Source organism: Girardinichthys multiradiatus, chromosome 3, assembly GCF_021462225.1.
Source record: "Girardinichthys multiradiatus isolate DD_20200921_A chromosome 3, DD_fGirMul_XY1, whole genome shotgun sequence".
In the NCBI taxonomy this organism is placed as follows: Eukaryota; Metazoa; Chordata; class Actinopteri; order Cyprinodontiformes; family Goodeidae; genus Girardinichthys; species Girardinichthys multiradiatus.
Window position 1 is genome coordinate 31,520,805 of NC_061796.1, and position 24,326 is coordinate 31,545,130.

At 38.2% G+C, this 24,326-nt stretch overlaps 1 protein-coding gene across 3 annotated transcripts; it reads left to right on the forward strand.

The window, feature by feature from the left end:
- The first annotated feature begins 5,769 nt into the window (after window positions 1–5,769).
- On the forward strand, window positions 5,770–23,410 carry pex5 (peroxisomal biogenesis factor 5). Of its 3 annotated transcripts, XM_047361608.1 has the most exons (17): window positions 5,770–5,995; window positions 8,497–8,653; window positions 8,778–8,816; window positions 8,929–9,046; window positions 9,174–9,311; window positions 10,174–10,258; window positions 10,750–10,840; window positions 11,074–11,196; window positions 13,311–13,424; window positions 13,762–13,845; window positions 14,984–15,103; window positions 15,191–15,334; window positions 15,929–15,999; window positions 17,223–17,444; window positions 17,545–17,710; window positions 17,815–17,972; window positions 22,265–23,410. In XM_047361608.1, exons 2-17 carry the CDS (start codon window positions 8,540–8,542, stop codon window positions 22,509–22,511), a joined length of 2,034 nt encoding a protein of 677 aa, XP_047217564.1. In that variant the 5' UTR covers window positions 5,770–5,995; window positions 8,497–8,539; the 3' UTR covers window positions 22,512–23,410. The 3 variants fall into 3 exon arrangements, with proteins under 3 accessions (XP_047217564.1, XP_047217562.1, XP_047217563.1); XM_047361606.1 differs by lacking the exons at window positions 5,770–5,995; window positions 8,497–8,653; window positions 13,311–13,424 and having other exon boundaries at window positions 8,690–8,816; XM_047361607.1 differs by lacking the exons at window positions 5,770–5,995; window positions 8,497–8,653; window positions 11,074–11,196 and having other exon boundaries at window positions 8,690–8,816.
- Window positions 23,411–24,326: the final 916 nt, after the last annotated feature.

A 24,326-nucleotide genomic window follows, 5' to 3' on the forward strand; every position in this document is an offset into this window, starting at 1 on the left:
TACATTTTAGAGGCACCTTTTAATTTAATTTCAGGATTCAGCCATTCTTGGTCAGAGTCTGTCAGTACACCACTTGCTGTGATGCTGAGAAATACAATTCCTCTTCATCTTCAGCTTTTGAGCAGACAACTGCAGACTTTAGATCAGAGCTGACTGGCATTTGGAACTGTTTGTAATTAAATCCATCTAGATATAAAAATTTAAAACATTTGTTGCACTTGATGCTAAGTAGCCACACAGCATGATGCTACCACAATCATGCCTCAGTGTGGTGTGGTGTTTGGTCAATGTAAACTGCTGTTTCTGTGCCAAACTTACCTTTTTGACCTGCAGCTCAAAAGTCAGGTTGTTTAATTTAGCTTTTTTGCACCATTCTCCTGAATCATACCTTTTTTCCAATAAGATCCTTTATAAACTCTCTGCAAACTGGGGTTTTAACTAAGGGATGCAAATGTCATCAAAGTCCTATGACAGCTGAGCTTTATTTCTGGTTAATTAAATTAGCTTTAATTAGCTTTAATTAAATTAGCTTTAATTAACAAAGTTTATTTTCAGGGTGCAGGAAAGAGACCGGGTTATTGCAACTTTTTTTGCCAACTTTTATTGCCAAGTTCGTACATACAACCAAGAAATTTGTTTCCGGTACACTTTGCTCTCTGGGTTGTTTTTTGTTGTTGTTTTTTTTTATGCGTTATAAGATATATTTATGCATATATCTTTATGTCCTTATATACAAATATACACATATACAAAGGTGCATTTGCAACTTCAGTATGCAGTTGTTTGGTACTCTATTAAACGTTCATCAGAGAAACAAAGAGTTTAAATTTCAGAATAAATGTCACATTAAAGGTAGAAAAAGAATTAGAATTATCATTGTCTTAAAAACCTGGCTTTTTAGGAGGGGATGTTCACGTTTGAGATCCAGTGTAAGACTGGTTTACTTTGCAGTATTCTGTATGGAGCTCCTGAAAACCAACCACAGACCTCAAGCTTCAACACAAGCATTACCGTACTTCTGCAATATTCCAATTCAAAAGCCTCTGACATGCAAAAATCAGAGTCATCAAGGTTTCAGCTTCAAACTGGAACCTTTGCAGCATTGCAGCTTGTGCCACAAAATAACAAAACAGCACCTTGACCTCTCTAACCTCCCTATAAATGACTCTCATGTCGCTGTTTTACTCGCTGTACACCACTACACTCTAGTGCAAACACACAAAAACACCATCCATGACCCGACACCGCCCTGCTGTTTCCAGAATGTCCGTTCAGCTTGGGCAGTTTTGATTGTACTGATTGTAATGAATTTTTCTGTACATACAACAATGACTATTGCGATGTTATTGTTATTGCTACTGTTCTTATTGCATTCACTCTTTCTCTATTTCTGCACATTTCTGAGAGGGAGCAGATTATGATTTATTTTTCCATTTAAGGAATCACCTTTCCAGAATCAGAAAATAGTATAATGATGATAACTATAATAAAGAGTAGTATTAGTAATAAGGATGATCATCTTTGGCTTGATGAGTGTATCCTAATTTGTGTGTAATATTGTTGTAATTTAAGAATTTGCCATTATATGTCACCGAAAAAACAGGAGGGCACATTGTTGTGATGCTTCAATACGTCTCGCTCATTTTATTTCATCGGGGGAATTTTTTTTTTCCACATTTCAAAATAAAATGCTTTTTTTGTGTGTTGTTTTTGTTATTTTTCTGTTTGCTTCCCTCACCATCTGTCATCTTTGGTTCAGTGAATGTACAACTGTGTGCTTCTCCTCACCTTTTCCTCCCTCCCACCTCCCAACCTTTCTCCCCTTCACCTCTCCCTCCTTGTCTCTTGCTGTCTGTCTGTGTAGCCTATTAATGTGCAGTGCTATAAGGCTCTCAGTGAAAATAATAAAGCCTGTTGTTTTCGAGTGTTACGTTAAGAAGGAATAAAAATTGCAACGGTTAAAAACTTATATTATTACTATGTTACAATTTGAACATTACCTGTAATTAATGATACAACGCCGACATGGATTATGCAGAGTAATTGTTATTGAGAAGTGTCAGAAAACATTGCAAAATTCATAATAAAAACACTATGACGTCTCCATGAGAAAGTTTTACTTTTTTATTTTGGGGGGGTTATGTTTTCTTGACTGTTAATACATTAATACAGGAGGAATTAAGTACACCCCATCACTCAGTTGCTTGCTCTAGAAGCAATAACCTGAAGTAATCATTTTCTTTATGATTTTAACTGTCTCTCAAATGATATTCCAGTATTCTGGCCCACTCCTTTTCCAGTGTTGCTTCAGTTCACTGAGGTTTACAGATATTAATTTCTGCACAACTCTTCTACGGTCCCACCACAGTATCTCAATCAGGTTTAAGTCTGGACTTGATATTTGTGTGTGTTTCAGCTATTCTGTTTTAGAAATGGAGCCATGTTTGGAAACGCTGTCTTGAAGCATACTTTGGTATAGTTCATGCAAAAACATGGCCATATATTTAACTTGTGCTTGTGTGTGTCTGTATTAATCTGTTTTACAGAACAACTGAATGACTGCAAGGTGCCAAGTTCCTTTGGCTATAAAATAACCCCTAATCACCATCCCTCCACCAACATGCTTAACAGTTGGTATGGGGTGTTTGTGCTTACGTGTGGATATGTGATGTTCTCCAACTATGCATATTGTTGAGCCTCTCTACTTTGGCCTCATCTATACAAAGGACATTGTTCCAAATAAAACTTTGCAAACCTAACTTATTGCCATATTTCTGCTCTTTTCTGGCAATTGTTCCACATTTCTTCAGTCTGTCAAGTTGTACTATAATGAACTTTTACATTTTACATAATCACCTAGAGCTCTTGTGTTTTCTCTGAGCTTTGCATGGATTGACAGCCTGTTGGAATTTGCTGGATCGCCAACTCCTGGGAAGATTTTCAACTTTAAGTGTTAATGTAATTGTTTTTTAAAAAGTCATAAAATTCCTCCCAGTTGCTTCTCAATGGTCCTTGATGATGTATATCATCTTTGGCTCTGTGTTACCAAACACCTGCATGCTCCAGACCAGCAAATTGCCTAAACACCTGTCTTATAGAGGTGGTCAGATTGACGATGATCAAATTATCAGTACATTTGATTGGCAACACCTGGCTGCTACCTTCCCATGTAAAAAACCTAGTAGGGTGTACTTAAATTTCCACATGACAGTGGGGACTTTTGTTTCGCTTATGTTACTCTTGCACCCAAGCAGCTGATGTGAGTGCTATGTTTACCTGTAGGAATTTGCATTCAACCATTTTCTTTTTCAACACAACGTTTTAGTTTTAGGATTACATTGCCTTCTGTTTAGCATCCTTGCTAAAGTTAGTGTTCATATGCTTCACACCAAGAATACGGAACCTAAACTGACTGTTCCTGTTCCAAGTGTTTTACTGGCATTATCACAAACCTATTGTTGACAACATTATCAAAGTGGAAACATATTTATCTAAAATGTTGCTGCATTTGGATCATTTACTGCTAGTCCAACAAATCCCTGCTTCTTCTGCATGACCTCCTAGTCTTATCATTGGACCCTCATGCCCTTGAACGCTTTTTTTATTTATTTTTTTATTAGGATTTTTGTAGCTCTGGCTGCATGTTCAGGGTCATTATTTGCTAGAAAATGATCCTCCGCCCCCGGTTTTAAGTTGTTTACAGGATCTAATAGGTTTTCTTCCATGCCCGGTATTTAGCTCCATCCATCTTCCAATCAACTCTGACCAGCTGCTATGTCCCTACTGAAGACTCCCATGTCTTCAGTAGGGTCATAGTTCTTCAGTCGGTCTTCAGTTGTGCCATTTTTGGGTGATGGATTGAAGACTTCTCTGCTCAAAGCTTGGGACAATTCTTTACAACCTAAACCTGATTCAAACTTATTCAATTAACTTATATCCTCTAATTCATGTTGGTTTATCATATAAAACTACATTAAAATACCTCAGGGTTTGTTACTTTAATGTAATATTAAATTAAAGCAACAAACCCTGAGGTATTATACATTCCCCTAGACATTTTTAAACGTATAAGGGGAATGAATGCTGTTGTAAGGCAATATAAACGGAATACTTAGCTGAGCTCTGAACATTTGAGTAAAACAAAACACTGTTGCATTTTCAATATACACCTCTGTCTTGAGCGTACCTTCAAACAGTTTCAAAAAACTCACGGCCTGGAGATTGTTTCAACACATATAATCCCAGATTCTAGATTTATCACCAGCCTCTGCCTTTTTCATTTTTGGTATGTAGGTCCTGCTTGCACTAAAAAGCAGATTTGTTACGGAACATGATGTCTTCCTGTCCATCTGGGATAACTTTTCACCCTTGCAGACAGTCTTCTTGGTGTTTTGACACTGAGTTTATAAATAACTTCCTTCCTGCATGTTGTGTTTTTCATTCCTTGGATGCAAGGATAGTTTGAGTTGAGAAATAATGGTGTTTTTTAAAATATTTTTTTATATTTTCCCAAACCATGTCGCCTGAGAATCTAGAAGTCATGTGTATTTAACAGCAGTTTGAATTATTGACCTTTAGGCACTGAGAAAATATTAAACACCCTGAATATTTTTATAATGTGATACAGTTCATATGTTAAAACAATTTTGTCTTTTACACTAAAAATCACTGAACCCATAAAGAAACAAAACCAAAACACTATAAAATAATCAGAGTGAAAGTCTCAAAGGATGCTCAACATTTTAACATTTTTACTCATTAATCTAATAAGATGAGAAGTAATTTTTAAGTTATTTATTTCACATAACTCTCCCAGTTAGTTGGTTTGGTCCTAATTAATTTTATTAGCAGTTTTATTAGCAGTACAATAAAAATAAACTTTAGCATTTCTTTACTCAAACCAGTTTTTTATTCCATTTCCAGAATTAGCAGTGTCGCAAAAGTAGGCTGTTATAGTAAAGACAATCTCATATCTGTTTACACTCTTAACTGTTCTGTATGTTTGCTTCTTTTCACATTATCTAATTTATGTGTAACAACAACATAAATTAATTTTAATAAAGAAATGGAAATGAGGACTGTCAACCAAGATTTTGCTTAACAATCCTCTCAAGGCTGCGGTTAGCCTTGTTAGTGCACCTTTCCACACTTTTTCTTTCCACTCAACTTTCTATGAATAGATTAGTAATGACTTTTTGTGGCTTGCCTTCCTAGTGGAAGGCAATAACTTTCTTCTAGACATCTGTCAAGTCAGCATCCTTCCCAATGACTTATTATGGGCATTACATAACATTTATATAGTTAAAATGCATGTGTTATGTTATAGTCAAAATTTCCAAGACAGTAAATTTTGGGTTTCATTATCTAAAAGCCATAATCATCAAAATTACAAGAAATAAAGGCTTGAAATATCTATCTATCTATCTATCTATCTATCTATCTATCTATCTATCTATCTATCTATCTATCTATCTATCTATCTATCTATCTATCTATCTATCTATCTATCTATCTATCTATCTATCTATCTATCTATCTATCTATCTATCTATCTATCTATCTATCTATCTATCTATCTATCTATCACATGTTTTCGTTGTTATTAGTGTGTTTAGTTGTATGTGTCCATGGGGGCTACATGTGTTTTTGTATCTATGCTCCTGTTTCAGGACTTTGTTCCATTCAGCACATATTTTACGTAAACGTACGTTTTTTGAGCCTAGCCTCCTCTGACGCCATCCTACGTAAAACGTTTAAAGAATACGCGTCCGTCGTTACGTTCCTAGTCTCTCCGGGCTCTCGGTGAATGGTTCTGCGGGTCATGGAGGAGGAAGGTAAATAAAGAAGGGGCGCTGAGAACACACAGCAGTCGGTGTCTGACGGTTGCTGGAGGGTTTTCTTCTTGTAACGGTGCATAAGCAGGAGACGGACAGGACGTGGAGAGATATCCCGGAGCGGAGCTACTGTGGTTGGGCTTCATCCGGAGCTGTCGGCGGTGAGATGAACATCACTCTACCCGTGTGCTCACACTCCTCCTCGGGGTGAACACTGCAGGAATGATCGATACTCATGGCACAGTAGCTAGCTTGTTAGCCGACAGCAAGCGGCCTGTAATTGTTTATAGCATTTCTTATTCCCTTGTTATGTTATTAGCTGCATATTAGCTAAATAATGACATATCCACGAGTAACAGCTCTAATGTTGCAGTTTGGGTCTGTAGCTACAGTTAGCTTCAGGTTGCACCACTTTAATGGTCCTGAATACTGCCAGGTGTGCACAGTTTAACATTTCCTGGGTTTTATACTTAGTTTGCATGTAAACGTAGGCCATGTGTAACAAGAACTGAATGTAGATCTGCTGTGTATAAACAGGTGTCACAGTGGCCTATCTGTGATAATGTGAGCATTAATATCTTTGTCTAATCCTCTTACTTTGACCCTAATCATAATGCAGCAGCTGCGTGGATCAGTAGGAAAACTGACATGCTGCACACCTGCTTGTAGAGTAATACTCAATGTAGTGATTTTAGTTGAGTGGAAAAAAAAAAAAAAAAAAGGTTTCACTTTTATTGAGTAGACGGGGAATTAAATTTCTCTTTCACACATTTCATTATGGAAATTGTGGCTGAGTTATGTCCCTCCAGGGAGGTTAGGGATTTGAAGTAGGTCAGGATATGACAAATTGTTGTCATCTGCTCATACACAAACCTAAATAAACTGCAACATAGTTTTTGTATATATTTATTTATTGTCTAAGTTTACATTTATAAAAGGAAACTAGAGATGCATTGATCAGAATTTTTCAGCCGATTTCAAATCTCTTTAAAAACTATGATATAACGTAACACCATATAGGAGAAGCACTCAACGTGTTTTTTTCAAGCCTTCCTGGTGTGAGTGATCTTTAATTACTTGTTTGTGCAAGCAGAGGCGAGGTCACACCATGTATGTTGCTATAAGACATAGACGACATTATTACGGAGTTGACATTTAAAGTCTTTAGTGTCCTATATTAGCCATTAGCATAGTTAGTGCTAACTGAGAGAAAATGTAGATCCTAATCCTATCTCTGAGATTTCCATCAATCAGCCAGCATATTAAAATCCACCATGATCCATGACAGACGTTGAAAGCTCAAAAATCTGGCCTTCCTGTTATCTGTTGTAAGTCGTGCTCTCTTCCTCTCTGTCTTGCAGCCTGAATGAACTGCTGACATGGTGATACGTGTATTAAAATATGCATGTTTTTTTTAAATGTCTTTATAAACCTCTTGTGCTTTATTTGGCTATTTTTTTTTAATAACAGCTCAGTGACATTCACTTAGCAACAGTGTCTACACCAAAAAGTGGTTGGCCTTAGGTGTGTCAGATTTTGGTCAACAGTCACTATCTTGTAAGGCTGCCACTAATAATTATTTTGCTATTATCTGTTGACTATTTTTTTTTCGATTAACGGATTAATAATGGGATTGCAAACGTGCTTAATAGGAGATTTTTTTTTATGAATTTGAACCAGGTGAAGCTACAACTATACCACTTGAGGAGTTCTGGATACAGGATTTTTACTGACAAAGAAGGTTTTTCATCTTAAATCCAAAATATATTTATTTTTTGTACAATTTCTGCCTAGTTACTGCTCTGAGTGGGTTGTTCTTTCAGCAAATGGCATGTTTTAGAGTCTGTATACTCCAGTTAATAATTATTCAATTACTGAATTAGTTGACTATTATTTCAGTAATCGATTAATCACGATTAATCCAAAAAATATAAAGATTAAATGCAACATAAGAGAATCGTTTCCATATAATACTAGTCATTGTTTTTTGTTTGAAATGGTAATGTTTTTTTTGTGTTTTATTTAAACATTTCAGTAGCATTAAAAGCTCAACATTGTCTGACAGTAGCTGAAATACGCAGCCAGTGTCTCCGTGCCTGCTGGGCCTTCATGTCCTCATTATTAATGGCTCACATAAGGCCAGAGAATGTCATGTAAAACAGCAGATGGTGTTTGAATGGGTTGATGTGACATAAGCCTTTTTTGTAGCGTTTAGACCCTCCAGATTTGGATTTGCCTGTTCTGTCCACTGTGAAAAGCATAACTTTTCTTCACCTTTTCCTGAGAAACATTAATGACGAGTAGTTTAATGAAATGTAAAAAAGAAAAGTTAGCGTATTATTTTCCATATTAATACTCCTTTTATATTTTATTTTCTTCTGAGAGATCCCTGTCTCATTTTCTATCAAAAACAAATTTCTATAGATTTAGCTGGGGTTAAAAATGGTTTTGGGTTCAGTTGTAGAAGTACCAGAAACAGCTGCAGAGCAAATCTGCCAGGACACACACCAACAATAAGCAGTGTTAAACTTTATCAGATGCAAAAAGGATATTTAGCGACTGTCCTGCTAAATAAAAATCATCGCTTTGTCAATAAATACAAATAAGTAGTTATTTTACCACCTCTCTAGTTCAGTGAAAATTATCGAAATTCTCTTCTTAGGTTTTAGGGGATCTGGTTGGCTTTGCCTCGTCCTTGTGTTACCATGGCGATGCGGGAGTTGGTGGAGGCAGAATGCGGGGGAGCCAATCCCCTCATGAAGTTGACTGGTCATATGACCAAGGACGACGGCGCGTGGCGGCACCGCTCAACACCGACTGTGAGTTTTATAAATATAATGTGATCCACAAACTCTGTTTTTTTAGAGTTTTATCATTAAATCACAGTTTAATGAACTCCACCACACTTGGGTTTCACTATAATACACTTTTTCTTTCTCTCAGATTGCCCCCACTCCCATTGAAATTGCAACAGAGGAAGAGGTCAGTGTTGATTTTACTTAAATGCTATTCTGACTGCAGACAGCCAATTCATTCCAGATTTTCATTTTTATGTTCTTGATTTCTTATCTTTAATGTCTACTTTTTGCTTCAGCTTGTGAATGAGTTTCTTCATGCTCCACCTCGACCCCCACACACGTTTGACATGGGTCAGCTCCTAGAGGAGATGCAGCAGATTGACCAGCAGAGCTATAGACAAGCCCCGCAGAGAGGTACCTTTCCTTCTTAATGCTTGTTTCTACTCTGATTTTTACTAGTTTAATGTATTTTTATGGGCATGTTGTGAAGGTTGCATAAACTATTTGAAGAAGTATAAATGTTTTTTTTTTTTTCTCATAGCTCCAGATGTGGCAGCTCTGGCCCTCTCAGGCGACTGGGCAGCAGAGTTCGTCTCAGGTTCTGACTCTGCTGCCACTAATGCTCTTGGGGAAGCAGCAGATGCTGATTGGACAAGAGAATTTATCGCTGAGGCTGCAGGTAATCTGAGTTTCTGTCGGTTTGCGTTTCACTCAGGGTGCTCATACAATGCTGGATGTGCAATTCAGCTTTTTGAGTCGTCTTTAGTTTGCCATATGTCTTCAGTTTTTAATTGGATCAAAGTAGGCATATCTAGCATCAGTCCCTTTCAAAACTATTCATATGCCTCAAAGGTTTTCAAATTTAGCCAAATTACAACCACTTATAAACATGTTTTAAAAATGTTTTGAAAACTTTCACTGAACACACTATCCTCATGGTAAAACAGGGTGGTGGCAGCATCATGCTGTGGTGGATGATTTTCTTTAGCAGAGACAGAAGTAACAGCACACACTAACCAAAGTTATTAACATAAAAGTTTGAGAATAATAAAAACATGAAAAAAGAATGAAATTCAAGTAAAAGTAACATTAAGAATACACAACAAAGACATCAAGAGAATGACAAAATCAAAATAGAATTAACTGGATTAAAGCCAAACCAAAGAGGTGGGCCTGAAAAGCAGATTTAAAAATGGCTTTTAAAGAGGTTTTTCCTGTTTGTCAGGGCCAACTGTTCTGTAACTTGGGAGCAGAAGCCCTTTCCCCTCAGAGTTACAGAGTAAAGGGGCCGGAATACAAATGCACGCGACAATTAGCAGATCTTTATTTGGAAAAAAAGAAAATATGCGGTTTGTCTTCTTCTTTACATTTATGTGCTGTTCTTTGATCTGTCTCATAAAATCCCAGTAAAATACACTGCAGTTTAAGTTTGTCGCCAAATGTACATAAATTACGGGGTATGAATACTTTTCAAAGCCGCTGTACATGATGTTCAGACTCGGTGCCATTTTTAACACCTTGTTTACCTGTTTCTGCTTCAGATCCAGGACGCTGGGCAGAGGAGTATCTGGAGCAGTCTGAGGAGAAGCTGTGGCTCGGGGACCTTGGCGACAAGGAGACTGAATGGTGAAAGCAGTGTCTGCTTTGAGTCTATTCAAACAACACATGGCTTTTCTAAATGAAAAACCACAATAAACCCGTAGCTCAAGCACAACACATAAAAGAGGAGTGGAGCACAGAAAGACACAATGGTAGCACATCTGAATTCAAAGCTAAACCTTGAAAACATTGTTGACGTTTTGTCGGACCAATGTGTCGATTGAAATTTCATTCATCTAACTTTTAGCCTTATCCACCCTTTTTTCCTGAATATGTTTCTCTTCGAGGAAAATCTTTTGTGAAATCCATTTAAACACGAATAAAAGCTGCTGTGGAGGATATGAGCCTTGGCCTTCATTAGCTTCATTCATCAAACAACTATGCAGTCCTGTGTTTTCAGCCTGGGTTCATTTGTTCCAGCTTTCATAGCCACAACAGAAATTAAACCCCTACTCCTCACTGAACCTCTAGCCTGAATTATGTTGATATTTTAATTATTTTTTTTTTTATCTTGACAGGATGAAGGAGTATCAGCCTGGAGATGAGCTGAGGCAGACGGCCAATGAGCTTGTTTCAAAGGTTGATGACCCCAAGTTACAAAACACAGAGGTGTGCAGCATGTCTGTCCTCTCAGTCTTCCATATTGGTCATTCTTTCTTCAACATCTGTCACCATTTTCCTTTTCTGTTTCTTTTGCTCATTGTAGACTAGATCTTTGCAACCGTGTCAAAAATAATCAAGTTTATGTTACTTTTTTTTGAAGTCACTGTTGAACTGGTAGAGCCTGACCCGTTAGAAATGGTAAACACATTTTTTGTTATTTTTTTTCCGTTGTTGTGTAGTTCCTGCGATTCATTAGGCAGATTGGCGAGGGCAGTGTGACAGTGGAGAGCAGAACAGACAAAGAGCTGACAGATAAAGCTCAGGCCAAGGAGGCTCAGAACTGGGCCTCCAACCTCAACCAGGTATGAGTCACTGCCCACTGAGGATAGAATGGTTTTAAACTGGGAACACAGCATATCAAGGGAGCAAACTGGTTCAGTTTTGCACAGCGCAGGCTTTGTCTTGTGACTCATTGGTGTAACATTTTCCACAAATGTAACCAAATAAACCCACAAGTCTCCCTGTAATATAAATCTCAAGGCTGCACAGCTTTGGAGATTAATTTTGTTTTACAGAGAGAGAACCTCTATGCATGTCAGCTTCATCTCTTTTATCTTTGTTTTCTGTATGCTTGCAGCAGAGCTCAGTTTGTTTTCATGTTGACTCAAAATTTCTTTCGTTCCTGATTTTCCTGCAGTTGTAACATCGTTGTAGAGGTTTGAAAGGGGGATGTAGGGTTTTAGGTCTCTGTTAAATATGCTTATGGCGTGGAATACCAATTATGCCACAATAACAAAAATAATAAACAAACCAAAAAGTTGGTGTGAAAAATGACTTTCAACTTTATATAGTACAGCCCCTACTGTCCTGGAATATAGAGGTTACTTTCTGAAACTTAGTGGATGCTTTTCCTGTAGCTTACAGGTTTCTTCAGGAAACTTGAGATAATTGGTCCTTTTCCCAGACCTTACAGGTTACTTCCAGGGATTTTCAGGTTAAGTTCTGGAACTTGGAATTTACAGATGGTTTCCCTGGAACACATTGGTTACTTTCTGAAACTTTCCTAAAAGTTACTGGTAACCTTCCTTGAACATACAGGTTACTTTAGCTTAACTGACATTTTACTCTGTGAACTAGAAGGTTACTTCCGAAACCCAAAGTTTCTTTCCTGAAATTCACAGGTTACCATCCCAAACGTTAACAGAATTTTCCTGACATTTTCTGAAACTTCCAGGTTGCTTTCTGGAACTTTTTCAGAATTTATAGATCATTTTCCTGGAATTTACACGTTGTTTTCCTGAAACCTTGAGATTACTTTCCCAAACCTACTTGAAAATTCCAGATGTTTTTGTTTAAACCTAACAGGGTACTTCTGAAGGAAATTGCTGGTTACTTTTTAGGACTTACAGGTTACTTTCCAGAGCATACGGGGTACTTTAAGTAACATGTGAAGCAGGGTGTGTGTTATGTAGTGGTACCTCATGTAAACTATACCATGTTGAAATTCAAAGTTAGTATCTGATATTTAGTTGAAATAGTTTTGACTCCTCTCTTTTGTTGGACTTGGGTCACATTATCAGCAAACTTGTTTACATGTAATGTAAATACATTTGATTATAAAATTTTACTTTTTTTCCTTCAGAAATAATAAGGAATTTCGAATGATTATCTATGCATGAATTAGTGTTTATTTTCTACCTAGCAGTATATTTTTTAAAAACCTTCACATAAATCATGAATGATCCTGCCTTAAAAAAATGTAATCGATTAATTTATTCCCTGAAAGGTGGAAATTCAACTCAAAAAATAACTCTTGATTCATATTTTGACAAATATGTGTAGAAAAAAGCAGAGAAACTTAGAGTGCTTACTGGTTTTAAATCTGTTACTGGTTTCACTAAGTTGGAGGGTTTTTCACATTTAGCTCCTTTTTGTACTCAGAGCTGCTTCTTGTTTTTAAGTTTGCCTTTAATTTTTTAAAGCTTAAGGAGGAGTAAATAATATTGAGTTTAATTATTTTAGCAGAATTGTCTGATGTGTTGCCTAATCGCTTTGCTTTAAACAAAATATCTTAAAGATGATTGAACTCCTGTAAATTATCTTTTTTTAAATACGTTCTAATATGATCTCCCATCATATTGTCAATATTCTCTTATTTATTGTAGTTTAGATCTACATTTTGCTATTTCTGTTAAAACTGGGCTTGAAAAGTATGTTTTACATGAGAGTTGTGTTGATGTTATGATTCCAAGGCTTAACCTTCAAATATATTGTTTCCATTTTTAACCTTCCCCTAAACTCCTGGCATGCCTTTTCCTCAATTAATAACTACCATTTGTTAATTACTTACACTCCTCAAAATTAATGCTTATTCCACCCACTTCTCCCTAAAAAAAAACCTTTCCACAAACTGCTTCCTACCCCTCGAAACATTTATCCATCTGCCACTGCCACCCCTCATCGCCCCTTATCATAGTTCCTGACGGAGACGGGGGGAGGGAGTCTTCCCTTGGAACCTCCGGTGACGAATCAAAGGATTGAGAAAGTTAAAGCTAAACAAGCACAGCAGTGGGCCAAAGTCGTCAGGCAGGTAGGACCTCTGTGGTCGTGGCAGCAGTAGGCTTTTGTTTTTTAAATTATGGCCATTTTTACTTCAAAGCTGTTTGTTCAGGATGCATTAAGCATTTAGTAACCTTTCTGTTAAGTGTCTTTCTTTCTTATTCAAATTTGAGATGTTAAGTAGGAAGATGTAAAAGCACAACTAGAAATGATCTTTCTTGTGTCATTTTGCATTCATCTTTGCTTCCTTTACATTCATCTCCTGGCTCTTTCCTTTCCTTTTTTTTTAAATGTCGCCGTCCTTCATTCCTGTAACAGTTTTCTTAGACTTGTGGCACCTGTTGTCATTGCTGTTCATTGCTATTCAGGTGTCGGAGGTGTCCGCTGAAGCCTGGGTGGACGAGTTCACCTCAACGGGGCCAGATTTTCAACAGGCCAAAGCTGCAGTGGAGGTACGAGAAGAATGTAGAAGTGGAAACTCAAACATAAGTCCATTAGTTTCATTGGGACGGAAGCTGTTGAAAACATTGTTTTCTGCTGGGTTGATAGTTAAAACTGACAGAAAGATGAGGAAACATTCCTAACCTTTCTGATGCACAGAGTTTTGCGGTTGATTTGCGATCTCTTATTTTTAAACGTTGACAATGCAAAGCAGTAAATAAATGTGCATTAAAACCAATGTTGCTGCTAATCATTGACCCATCTCAGGACCTAATAATAAACATCAAATAATTTTATGGACATTATTTTATGATTGTAGGTGCTTTTTTTTTTTTTTCAAATAAGAGTGGAGCTTTGTATACATCCTGGCATTTTAAAGGTTGACAGTCCCCAACATATTCTTATTTTAGTTTAATATTTAGTCTTAAGTAGTTTTATACCATTAACTTGTTTAAAATGGAAGACATGATTTGTGATTACAGCGGTTTCCTGGAAGCTTGTTGTCCCTAGAACCTCTAGTGTGAGTTTTTCTATTGATTTGACAATGTTAAAAATATATTGATGCATCAATATCATTGTTGCTGCCAGTCATTGATCATTCTCAAAGTCTAATACATCTAAAAGCAAACACTCATTAACATTTATTTTATGGAAATTATTTTTGTATTTAAAAAAAAAATCAAACACACTGGCATTATAAAAGATTAAAACCAGCAAAAATATGATTAATATTTGATTTGGAGATTTCAGACTAAAGTAACTTTAATAGATTGCAATGCTTAAAATATTGTTTTAACTGTTTTGGGGAAGCGGACATTTTGTTGTCCATGGAGACAAAAGCGTTAGGATTTTAAAGGAGTTCACTCTGAGATTCCTGTTATTTCCTAAAAGTAGAGGTCTCTCTCTTGTAGCTTGAATGAACCACAGTCAGTGTGACCTGGTAGCTTGGGTATGGTGTGTTCACTCTGACTCGTTCAGGACCAATCGAGCCGAAAATCATCCAATTCTGGTGATCAACTGATTTCTTGGTTCATCATATTTCAAATCTCAATCAGTGCACTGGTCTTTTCCTTTGAAATTAAAAAATCAAACATGTCTGATGTGAACAAAGCAGACAGTAATAGTGTGTGTGTGTGTTGATTTTGTCAGAGTGATGTTGATTTCTGGGAGAAGCTGCAGCAGGAGTGGGAGGAGATGGCCAAGCGAGACGCAGAAAGCCATCCCTGGTTGTCCGACTACGATCAGCTGCTCAGCTCCTCTTATGACAAGGTAGAGATGCCGTACAGCAATAAATCGCATCCGTTTCTGTATCTGAATAATTTCTTAGCCCAGCACTTTTCCATGTGGTTCTCACAGGGGTATCAGTTTGAAGAGGAAAACCCCTGCCTATCCCACCCAGACCCTTTCTCAGAAGGACTGAAGAGGATGGAGGCGGGCGACATCCCAGGAGCTGTGCGGTTCTTTGAAAGTGCCGTTCAGAAGGAACCAGACAACCAGCTGGTGAGACTGCAGCCCCCCTGACATTTGATCTGCAAGAAACTGGTTAAAAAATATTCAAAAATGTTTTTTCACTCAAATGCAGATAAAATTATTGAGGATGTTTTCAGTCTTATATATTTTTTCAGTATACTAAAACAAGGTTCCTATGCAGTCTGGAAAAGTATAGAAAAAAGTACAGACATCATTTATCTTTACCATGCCATGTTAAAATACTGTGTTTTTATTTGTTGATGGTTTTCTAAATTACTAACAGAGATTCCACTACTTTTAGTTCTTAACCCAAGTCTGATTTAGAAGGAAAGTAGAAGCATGCTCCTGTTTTTCATTTTTGCAAAAGCGTTTTTCAGATCACAAACATTGATTTAAATAATTCTGTATTTTTTAATATAATCCAACCCAGACCTTTTTAAGTATTTTTGAATTTTAAATGGTTCAGATGCCAAAAAAAGCAGTAAGATATCCCAAAATCTCAAGCCAATTTCCACATTTTGTTGTTTTAATGGAATTTCACCATGGAAAATTTGTAGGAGCCCTTTATAAACAAAGGAGGAGGGAAAAAAATACAGATAAAACCAAGGTGTTTTTCTTTTGCAGGCTTGGCAATATCTGGGAACCTGCCAGGCAGAGAATGAGCAGGAATTTGCTGCCATCAGCGCCCTCCGGAGGTGAGACCTGAAAATTGCAGAATATCATTTAAAAGTTTTACCTTGTGTGCATACTAGGTGCAATGTTTAGTTTGAAGTGGAAGACAATCAAAATGTATTGGCTTTTAATACTTTTTCTTTTGATTATTAAGGGTCTGGCAGATTTCTTGTCTGCTTTAGAGTTGACTATTAATATAAAGGTGTCACATCATGCCTTTTTAGGTTATATCTGCCTTTATGTTTGATGTGTTAAATTCAGAATAAGACGAGATGATAAAACATACTTGTAAAAAATAATTACTAAATATTAAGGAATGAACATCTTTCTTTCTGGAATTTACTACTGGAAAGACTACTAAAGTCTGCAACAGTATAACTAGGTTTTAAAGATAAAATAAACATTTTTATAAAATAAGCAAACAGGGTTGCTAGGCAGATAAAAAATTTTATGTTTTATGTGAGGGTATACTGTATTTTTCCGAATGTGAATCCCTTGGAACCTGAAAATGGCCACCTGCTCCGCCTCCTGCTCTCTTGTCCTGAGTGGCAGGCATATGTCATGTCTTGGCCTGATGTCGCAGATTGGCTCCTTTTGTCTTTCCGATGTTTATAGACATCTCTGCACACCATCCTGTCAGTCTGCAGACTTCATCCCCCGTAAGCTGTCTCATTGCTATTAAAGATGAGACTCACAACAGTAATGTTTTCCTCGGACTGGGTGATCTTGTTTGTTGGATTAGTGGGTTTGTTATCACCAATATAGAGCAGGGCTGAATACACATCCTTGTGGTGTTCCTGTGCTAAGGGATGTTCTTGTTAACCCAGGTTCTGTAGCTTTCTGACTACTATCCTGGGAACGGTCGAATTAAAGGCAGAACTAAGATTCTCACATACACCCCATTTGTGCTTTAGGTGAAATATGCAATGTGAAGGACTGTGTTTAAGGTATCATCTGTAGATCCTTTAGTCCTGTAGATGTTCTTATGATGGTCCATGTTGGGAGAGAGGGAGTTCGTCATGAGCCCCAGAACAAGTCTGTAAAAGCACCTTGAGTTGGTTGATCTTAACCCCACTGGTCTTTAATCATGAAGGCACTTGATGCACCAGAGTAATGGTTGATTTTAGACAGGCCATGATGGTAGTATGGGATTGACTGACAATCCATGACCGTTTCTGTTAGTTGCATCTTTTTATGTAACTTTTATAACTTTTTGGTTTTCTGTTTTGTCCCTTTTTCTCAACAGATGTATAGAGTTGAAGAAGGACAACCTGACTGCCCTGATGGCGTTGGCTGTCAGTTTCACTAATGAGTCGCTACACAGGCAGGCCTGTGAGACATTGCGCGACTGGCTGAAGCACAATCCAAAATACCAGTCTGTGTGGGAGCAGTATGAGCGGGATCATCAAAGGGATGGTGGTCGGGACAGGGAAAAGGACAAGGAGAGGTTCGGATCATTGTTGCCAGAGTGAGTATGAAGCATGACAGATTTTCAGCTCTAACGTCTAGCAACAATGCAGAAGTGACTCTTCTCCTTATTCTTTTTTTGTTTTGTTTTTCTTGCACAGATCATTGTTCACCGATGTCCAGAATCTGTTCCTACTTGCAGCCAACTCTGACCCTTCCCAGGTGGACCCCCAACTGCAGTGCGGTCTGGGGGTTCTGTTCAACCTGAGCGGAGAGTACGACAAAGCGGTGGACTGTTTCAGCGCTGCTCTCTCTGTCACTCCACAGGTAAGTATAGAGGTTAACCCTGAGATTTCTACAGTAACGTTCTACATAACGTTTGTACAGTGTGTCAAGTCTTTCTGACCTCTACTATTTTATGGCATAAAAAGGATTACCTGTTGTGGAATAAGTTGGGTGCCACACTGGCCAATGGAAGCCACTCAGAGGAGGCAGTGGCCGCCTACAGGAGAGCTCTGGAACTGCAGCCTGGTTTCGTTCGCAGTCGCTATAACTTGGGAATCAGCTGCGTTAACTTAGGGGCACACAGGTGAGGAAATGGCTATTTATGAAAAATTATTATGCAAATAATATTGAAAATTTTGAAAACATGTCAGCTAGTAAATCTGCGCAGCTTTTATTGGGTTAATTTAAGTTGCCATTTTTTGGCATTTTAAAATCCTCTATGGCTGGCTTTTAAATTAGTAGATCAGCAGTTTGTTTGTAAGACGTATAGATATTATCTAGGTTCAGTAGTATAGTTCTTTGCCACCTAGCCCTCTAAAGTTGATTATTAGTTTACAGAAAGCCAGATATTCCCATCTAGACATTATGATGTGAAATGATTACAGTAAATTCTAATTCATTGTCATTATTACCCTTCTCATTCAGGGTTTGTGTAGAATTTGAAACATACTTAATTTTTAGTTTTCCTATTTCAAACTGCTACTACTTTTCTAAATGGGGAAATGTCACATGTCACTATGTTTATTGATTTACAATAATATATGTTTGCCTTGCAAAAATATTTAGAATCTTTGAGCTATCTACAACCTCATTGTATTTAATGGGGATTTTATGTGACACAAAGTGGTGCATAATTCTGAAGTGGAAAGAAGATGATCTACGGGTTTTCAGAATTGTTTACAAATAAGTCTGAGTGTGTTCTGCATCTGTGTCAATGCTGAGTAGTACCAAATTACACCAGCTTTTTACATCAGTGGACTAAAACTTTTGCCCATTCATCTTTGCAAAGCAGCTGAAGCTCAACTTGTCTTCTTTAATTGAACTTGATTTTGGCTCCATCCTTCAAGTCTAACCAGCTCTCCTCTCATCCCACAGCATGATGCGGCCATCACCATGTTTCAAAAGTGGGGATAGTTTGTTCGGAGTGAAGTTTAGTGTTACCCCCAATTTACACAGAGTCAGTCTTCGCTCTGCCACAGAACGAACTCTGCAGTATTAAGCACGCTTTCTGGTCAATAAGAGCATTTACACTGCCTCCGTAGGGTGGTGCCCTGCCATCTGCCAAAATTCAACCCTAGCCTATTTTTGCCAGACACCTGAGCGAGTTCGGAGTCAATCTACACAGATCACGTTGCCCCAACAGAACACTAAACGCTATATTAATAAAATTACACATCTGTTTTTACATCTATTCTGCCTAAATTAATCATTTATGGTTATGCATAATATACACACATAATATAAACAAAACATGGATTTTATTCTGAAATCTATTGCGTCAAAGCAGTTTTAACGGTTGTTTTATGTCCGCTTCCACATAATTAGTGTTCTTGTCTGACTTTATCACTGGCTTTTATTGCACGATCGTGCTTTTCCCACGCATGTTTCGCTTTGGTGCGGAGTGGATTAGAGCACTTCAGATGTAAATCAGGACAAGAGTAAATGGCGGTGAACTGCGTGGCGAAGTGCATTGTGCAGCGGAGAGTTTTGCAAGTCAGTTTAGAAGTTATATTTTTCAGAATCAGCTTTATTGCCAAGTTCGTACATACAAACAAGGAATTTGACTCCGGTACACTTTGCTCTCTGGTTTTTGTTTTTTTGCATTAAAGAATATACAAATTTACAATGTACAATATACACATATATAATAAAAAGGTGCATTTGCAACATCTGTATGCTGTTGTTTTGTACTCTATTGAATGTTCAACAGAGAAACAGCCTGGGGGAAGAAACTGTCTCTGTGGCGGCTGGTTTTAGTAAACAGTGCTCTGTAGCGGCGGCCTGAAGGTAAAGCTCTGAACAGTTTATGTGCAGGGTGTGTGGGGTCTGCAGAGATTTTAGCAGCTCTTTTCCTGACCCTAGACCTGTATAAGTCCTGGATGGACTTACACAGGTCTAGGGTTCTCATTTGTCCAGAACATCATCTTCCACGTTGTTCTATGTCACCTAAAAATCTTGTAGCAAACTTTAGGCTTTATGGCTTTCTTTTAGTTCTAGTGTTCTTCTTGTCACCCTTCCATAAACGTCAGATCTGCAGAGTGCAAGATGAATACAGGTCCTTCTCAAAAAATTAGCATATTGTGATAAAGTTCATTATTTTCCATAATGTCATGATGAAAATTTAACATTCATATATTTTAGATTCATTGCACACTAACTGAAATATTTCAGGTCTGTTATTGTCTTAATACGGATGATTTTGGCATACAGCTCATGAAAACCCAAAATTCCTATCTCACAAAATTAGCATATTTCATCCGACCAATAAAAGAAAAGTGTTTTTAATACAAAAAACGTCAACCTTCAAATAATTATGTACAGTTATGCACTCAATACTTGGTCGGGAATCCTTTTGCAGAAATTACTGCTTCAATGCGGCGCGGCATGGAGGCAATCAGCCTGTGGCACTGCTGAGGTCTTATGGAGGCCCAGGATGCTTCGATAGCGGCCTTTAGCTCATCCAGAGTGTTGGGTCTTGAGTCTCTCAATGTTCTCTTCACAATATCCCACAGATTCTCTATGGGGTTCAGGTCAGGAGAGTTGGCAGGCCAATTGAGCACAGTGATACCATGGTCAGAAAACCATTTACCAGTGGTTTTGGCACTGTGAGCAGGTGCCAGGTCGTGCTGAAAAATGAAATCTTCATCTCCATAAAGCTTTTCAGCAGATGGAAGCATGAAGTGCTCCAAAATCTCCTGATAGCTAGCTGCATTGACCCTGCCCTTGATAAAACACAGTGGACCAACACCAGCAGCTGACACGGCACCCCAGACCATCACTGACTGTGGGTACTTGACACTGGACTTCTGGCATTTTGGCATTTCCTTCTCCCCAGTCTTCCTCCAGACTCTGGTACCTTGATTTCCGAATGACATGCAGAATTTGCTTTCATCCGAAAAAAGTACTTTGGACCACTGAGCAACAGTCCAGTGCTGCTTCTCTGTAGCCCAGGTCTGGGGAATGCGGCACCTGTAGCCCATTTCCTGCACACGCCTGTGCACGGTGGCTCTGGATGTTTCTACTCCAGACTCAGTCCACTGCTTCCGCAGGTCCCCCAAGGTCTGGAATCGGCCCTTCTCCACAATCTTCCTCAGGGTCCGGTCACCTCTTCTCGTTGTGCAGCGTTTTCTGCCACACTTTTTCCTTCCCACAGACTTCCCACTGAGGTACCTTGATACAGCACTCTGGGAACAGCCTATTCGTTCAGAAATGTCTTTCTGTGTCTTACCCTCTTGCTTGAGGGTGTCAATAGTGGCCTTCTGGACAGCAGTCAAGTCGGCAGTCTTACCCATGATTGGGGTTTTGAGTGATGAACCAGGCTGGGAGTTTTAAAGGCCTCAGGAATCTTTTGCAGGTGTTTAGAGTTAACTCGTTGATTCAGATGATTAGGTTCATAGCTCGTTTAGAGACCCTTTTAATGATATGCTAATTTTGTGAGATAGGAATTTTGGGTTTTCATGAGCTGTATGCCAAAATCATCTGTATTAAGACAATAAAAGAGCTGAAATATTTCAGTTAGTGTGCAATGAATCTAAAATATATGAATGTTAAATTTTCATCATGACATTATGGAAAATAATGAACTTTATCACAATATGCTAATTTTTTGAGAAGGACCTGTAGTTGTCCTTTCCACAGTTCTGACACATGAGCTGTGGGTCTCTGCAGCTCCTCCAGAGTTACAACGGACACATTGGACAGCTACTATGATGGCCATGTCTTCGTAGGTTTCCAGCTTTACCATACTGCTTCTGTTTTCAGGTTATGAAATAGGTATTATTAATATATATTATTGTATATATGTATTATTGAGCAGCGCTCCGTTAGATGTCCTAAGATTGGTGTATTGTTTTGGAACCCTGTTTTAAACTTCTCCACATCTTTTTCCCTGTCCTGTCTGCTGTGTTCCTGGCCTTCAAGATGCTGTTTGTTCTCTAATGTTCTCTAATAAACCTCTGAGGCCTTCACAGAACAGCTGGGTTTATACTGAGGTTAAATTACACACAGGTGGACTAATTTATTTACAAATTGGGTAACTTCTGAGGTCAGTTGCACTGGATTTATTAAGGGGTATCAGGATAAATGGACCCTAATACAAATACTACAACTTCCAGATTTTTAATTGACGGGTATTATGGAATGTATGAGTTATTTTCCTTCTGATTCACAGTTATGTTGTGTTGGTCTATCAAAACAATTCAAAATCACAGTTTGTGGTTGTGATTGAACAGTCAGCGAAGGTTTAAGGGTATTGGGTACTTTTGCAAGGCACTTAATTGATTAAAAAACAGTAATATGCAAAAAAGAACAATGGTCTGTTTAGATTTATATAAAGTTATAGACTTTAATATGTGTGTATAAATAATTTGTCCATAGAGAGGCTGTGGAGCACTTCCTTGAAGCGCTGTCTCTTCAGCGACAGGCTGCAGGAGATGGCGCGAGAGCTGCAAGGGGACCTGGAGGCGCAGCAGCCACGGTGATGTCTGATAACATCTGGTCCACACTGCGGATGGCTCTCAGCATGATGGGAGAGAGCTCTTTGTACGCCGCAGCCGACCGAAGAGACTTGGACACGTTGCTGGCTCATTTCAGCCAGAGAGAGGTGGAGGGTGGAAGTAAATGAGAACCAGCCAGGCAAGGGTTTATTGAGTGTGAATGTGCTCAGATGGGAGGTCAATGTTTGGGTGAAATCATGGCAGTTAACAGTTGGAAATAAATGGCAGACGGGGACACTGTGACATCAGAGATGTTGGATCTTCATGTGTGTTTTAAATAAGTACTTATAATGCAGTATCCGTCTCCATCTGGAGAAAAGCAACCAGCAGTAGTTCAGTCAAGCTGCTACTGTGCTTCAGATGTTTGCCCTTCCTCACATTTCCCTCGTTGTTGTTCCAGCAGATGGGGTGTAACGGTTCCCTTTTGAAGTTTTGAGGAATAAAGTAAACAACACCAAGCATGTCGATCATATCTGTAGCCAACAACGTTAAGTCGGTTTGTGTTATGACACTCAGTACTCTCCCAGCCTTCATTACCTATCAGTACATTTCAGGATTTGGGTGACTAAAGGTACAGTGCTGCTGAAATATCAAAAGAGTTCTGCTGTCACCCAGAGGTGCTCTCAAGAGAGAGATGTTATGCAGTTAAGAGAATAAATACATTTCAAAAAGTGCTTCAGCTTTGTTTTTATATAATATGTAATTTCTTAGTGGTCATTGACCTTCCAGGACGGTGAACTTGCAACCAGCAAGACTGTTATTAAGATCAGGTGTGTGTGTCTTTTCATTGTGATTAACCTGGGCAACATGTAAAATCAAATCATGAGAATGATTGTTGTGGCTCCCCTCTGTTTTGCTCATTTTCATAATGCTCTTAAACTAATTCTGCTTCATTGTAAAATAATCCTGTATGCCATACTGTGTATTGTAACATAATTGATGCACTAGAATTGTTTTCAGGCTACTTGGATCCTGATTGCAATCTTTAATATAATATCCAGCAATAAAGCTTTGATTCCAAGCATTAGGTGATGAGAGGTTGTTTTTTTTTTCTGATGGTGAACTTAACCACTATGTTGTTGTAGATTTCAAGAAGTCATGCAATTATAAACAACAATATACTTTTTTTGTAAATATTGACAAGAATGTGTTTAACTATACTTGCAAATACAAAAGCTATGCACCGAGCTCTCAGAAAGAATTGTCCAGTTTAGATGCAACTTGGTGCTAGTGTGGACCACAACTGGATATTTAATTTGCAAGGAACTGGCATCAATAGGTAGGAGTGAGATGAGATTCTGGGAACTGCCTGAAACACTGTCTCATGATTCCAGATGTCACCACCTTATGCTCTACAGTAGAGCTCCCTGTTGGAAGGTGAACCTCCGTCCCAACTACAAGTCTTCTGCTGTCTCTAATAGACTTCCCTCCACAATTCCCCTGTGTTCAGTTCCACCCACCAAATCTGACCAACTACCATTTTCCTGCTGAAGAAAACAATCCCCATGGCATGATGGCTCCACCACCATGTTTCATCTTGGGGAAGGTTTGTTCAGGTTGATATGCTGTTGAGATCTGGACCTGCCACTTTCAAACTGAAACATTTATATACAGATCCTTCTCAAAATATTAGCATATTGTGATAAAGTTCATTATTTTCCATAATGTAATGAAAATTTAACATTAATATATTTTAGATTCATTGCACACTAACTGAAATATTTCAGGTCTTTTATTGTCTTAATACGGATGATTGTGGCATACAGCTCATGAAAACCCAAAATTCCTATCTCATAAAATTAGCATATTTCATCCGACCAATAAAAGAAAAGTGTTTTTAATACAAAAAACGTCAACCTTCAAATAATCATGTACAGTTATGCACTCAATACTTGGTTGGGAATCCTTTTGCAGAAATGACTGCTTCAATGCGGCGTGACATG

What these genes read in the sequence shown, in the direction of transcription:
- pex5 (XM_047361608.1), top strand. Translation starts at nt 8,540, where the DNA reads ATGGCGATGCGGGAGTTGGTGGAGGCAGAATGCGGGGGAGCCAATCCC. An exon ending in CCAAGTTACAAAACACAGAG is followed by an intron (nt 10,841 to 11,073) that starts GTGTGCAGCATG and finishes GTTGTTGTGTAG; the next exon opens with TTCCTGCGATTCATTAGGCA. An exon ending in GGGCCAAAGTCGTCAGGCAG is followed by an intron (nt 13,425 to 13,761) that starts GTAGGACCTCTG and finishes ATTGCTATTCAG; the next exon opens with GTGTCGGAGGTGTCCGCTGA.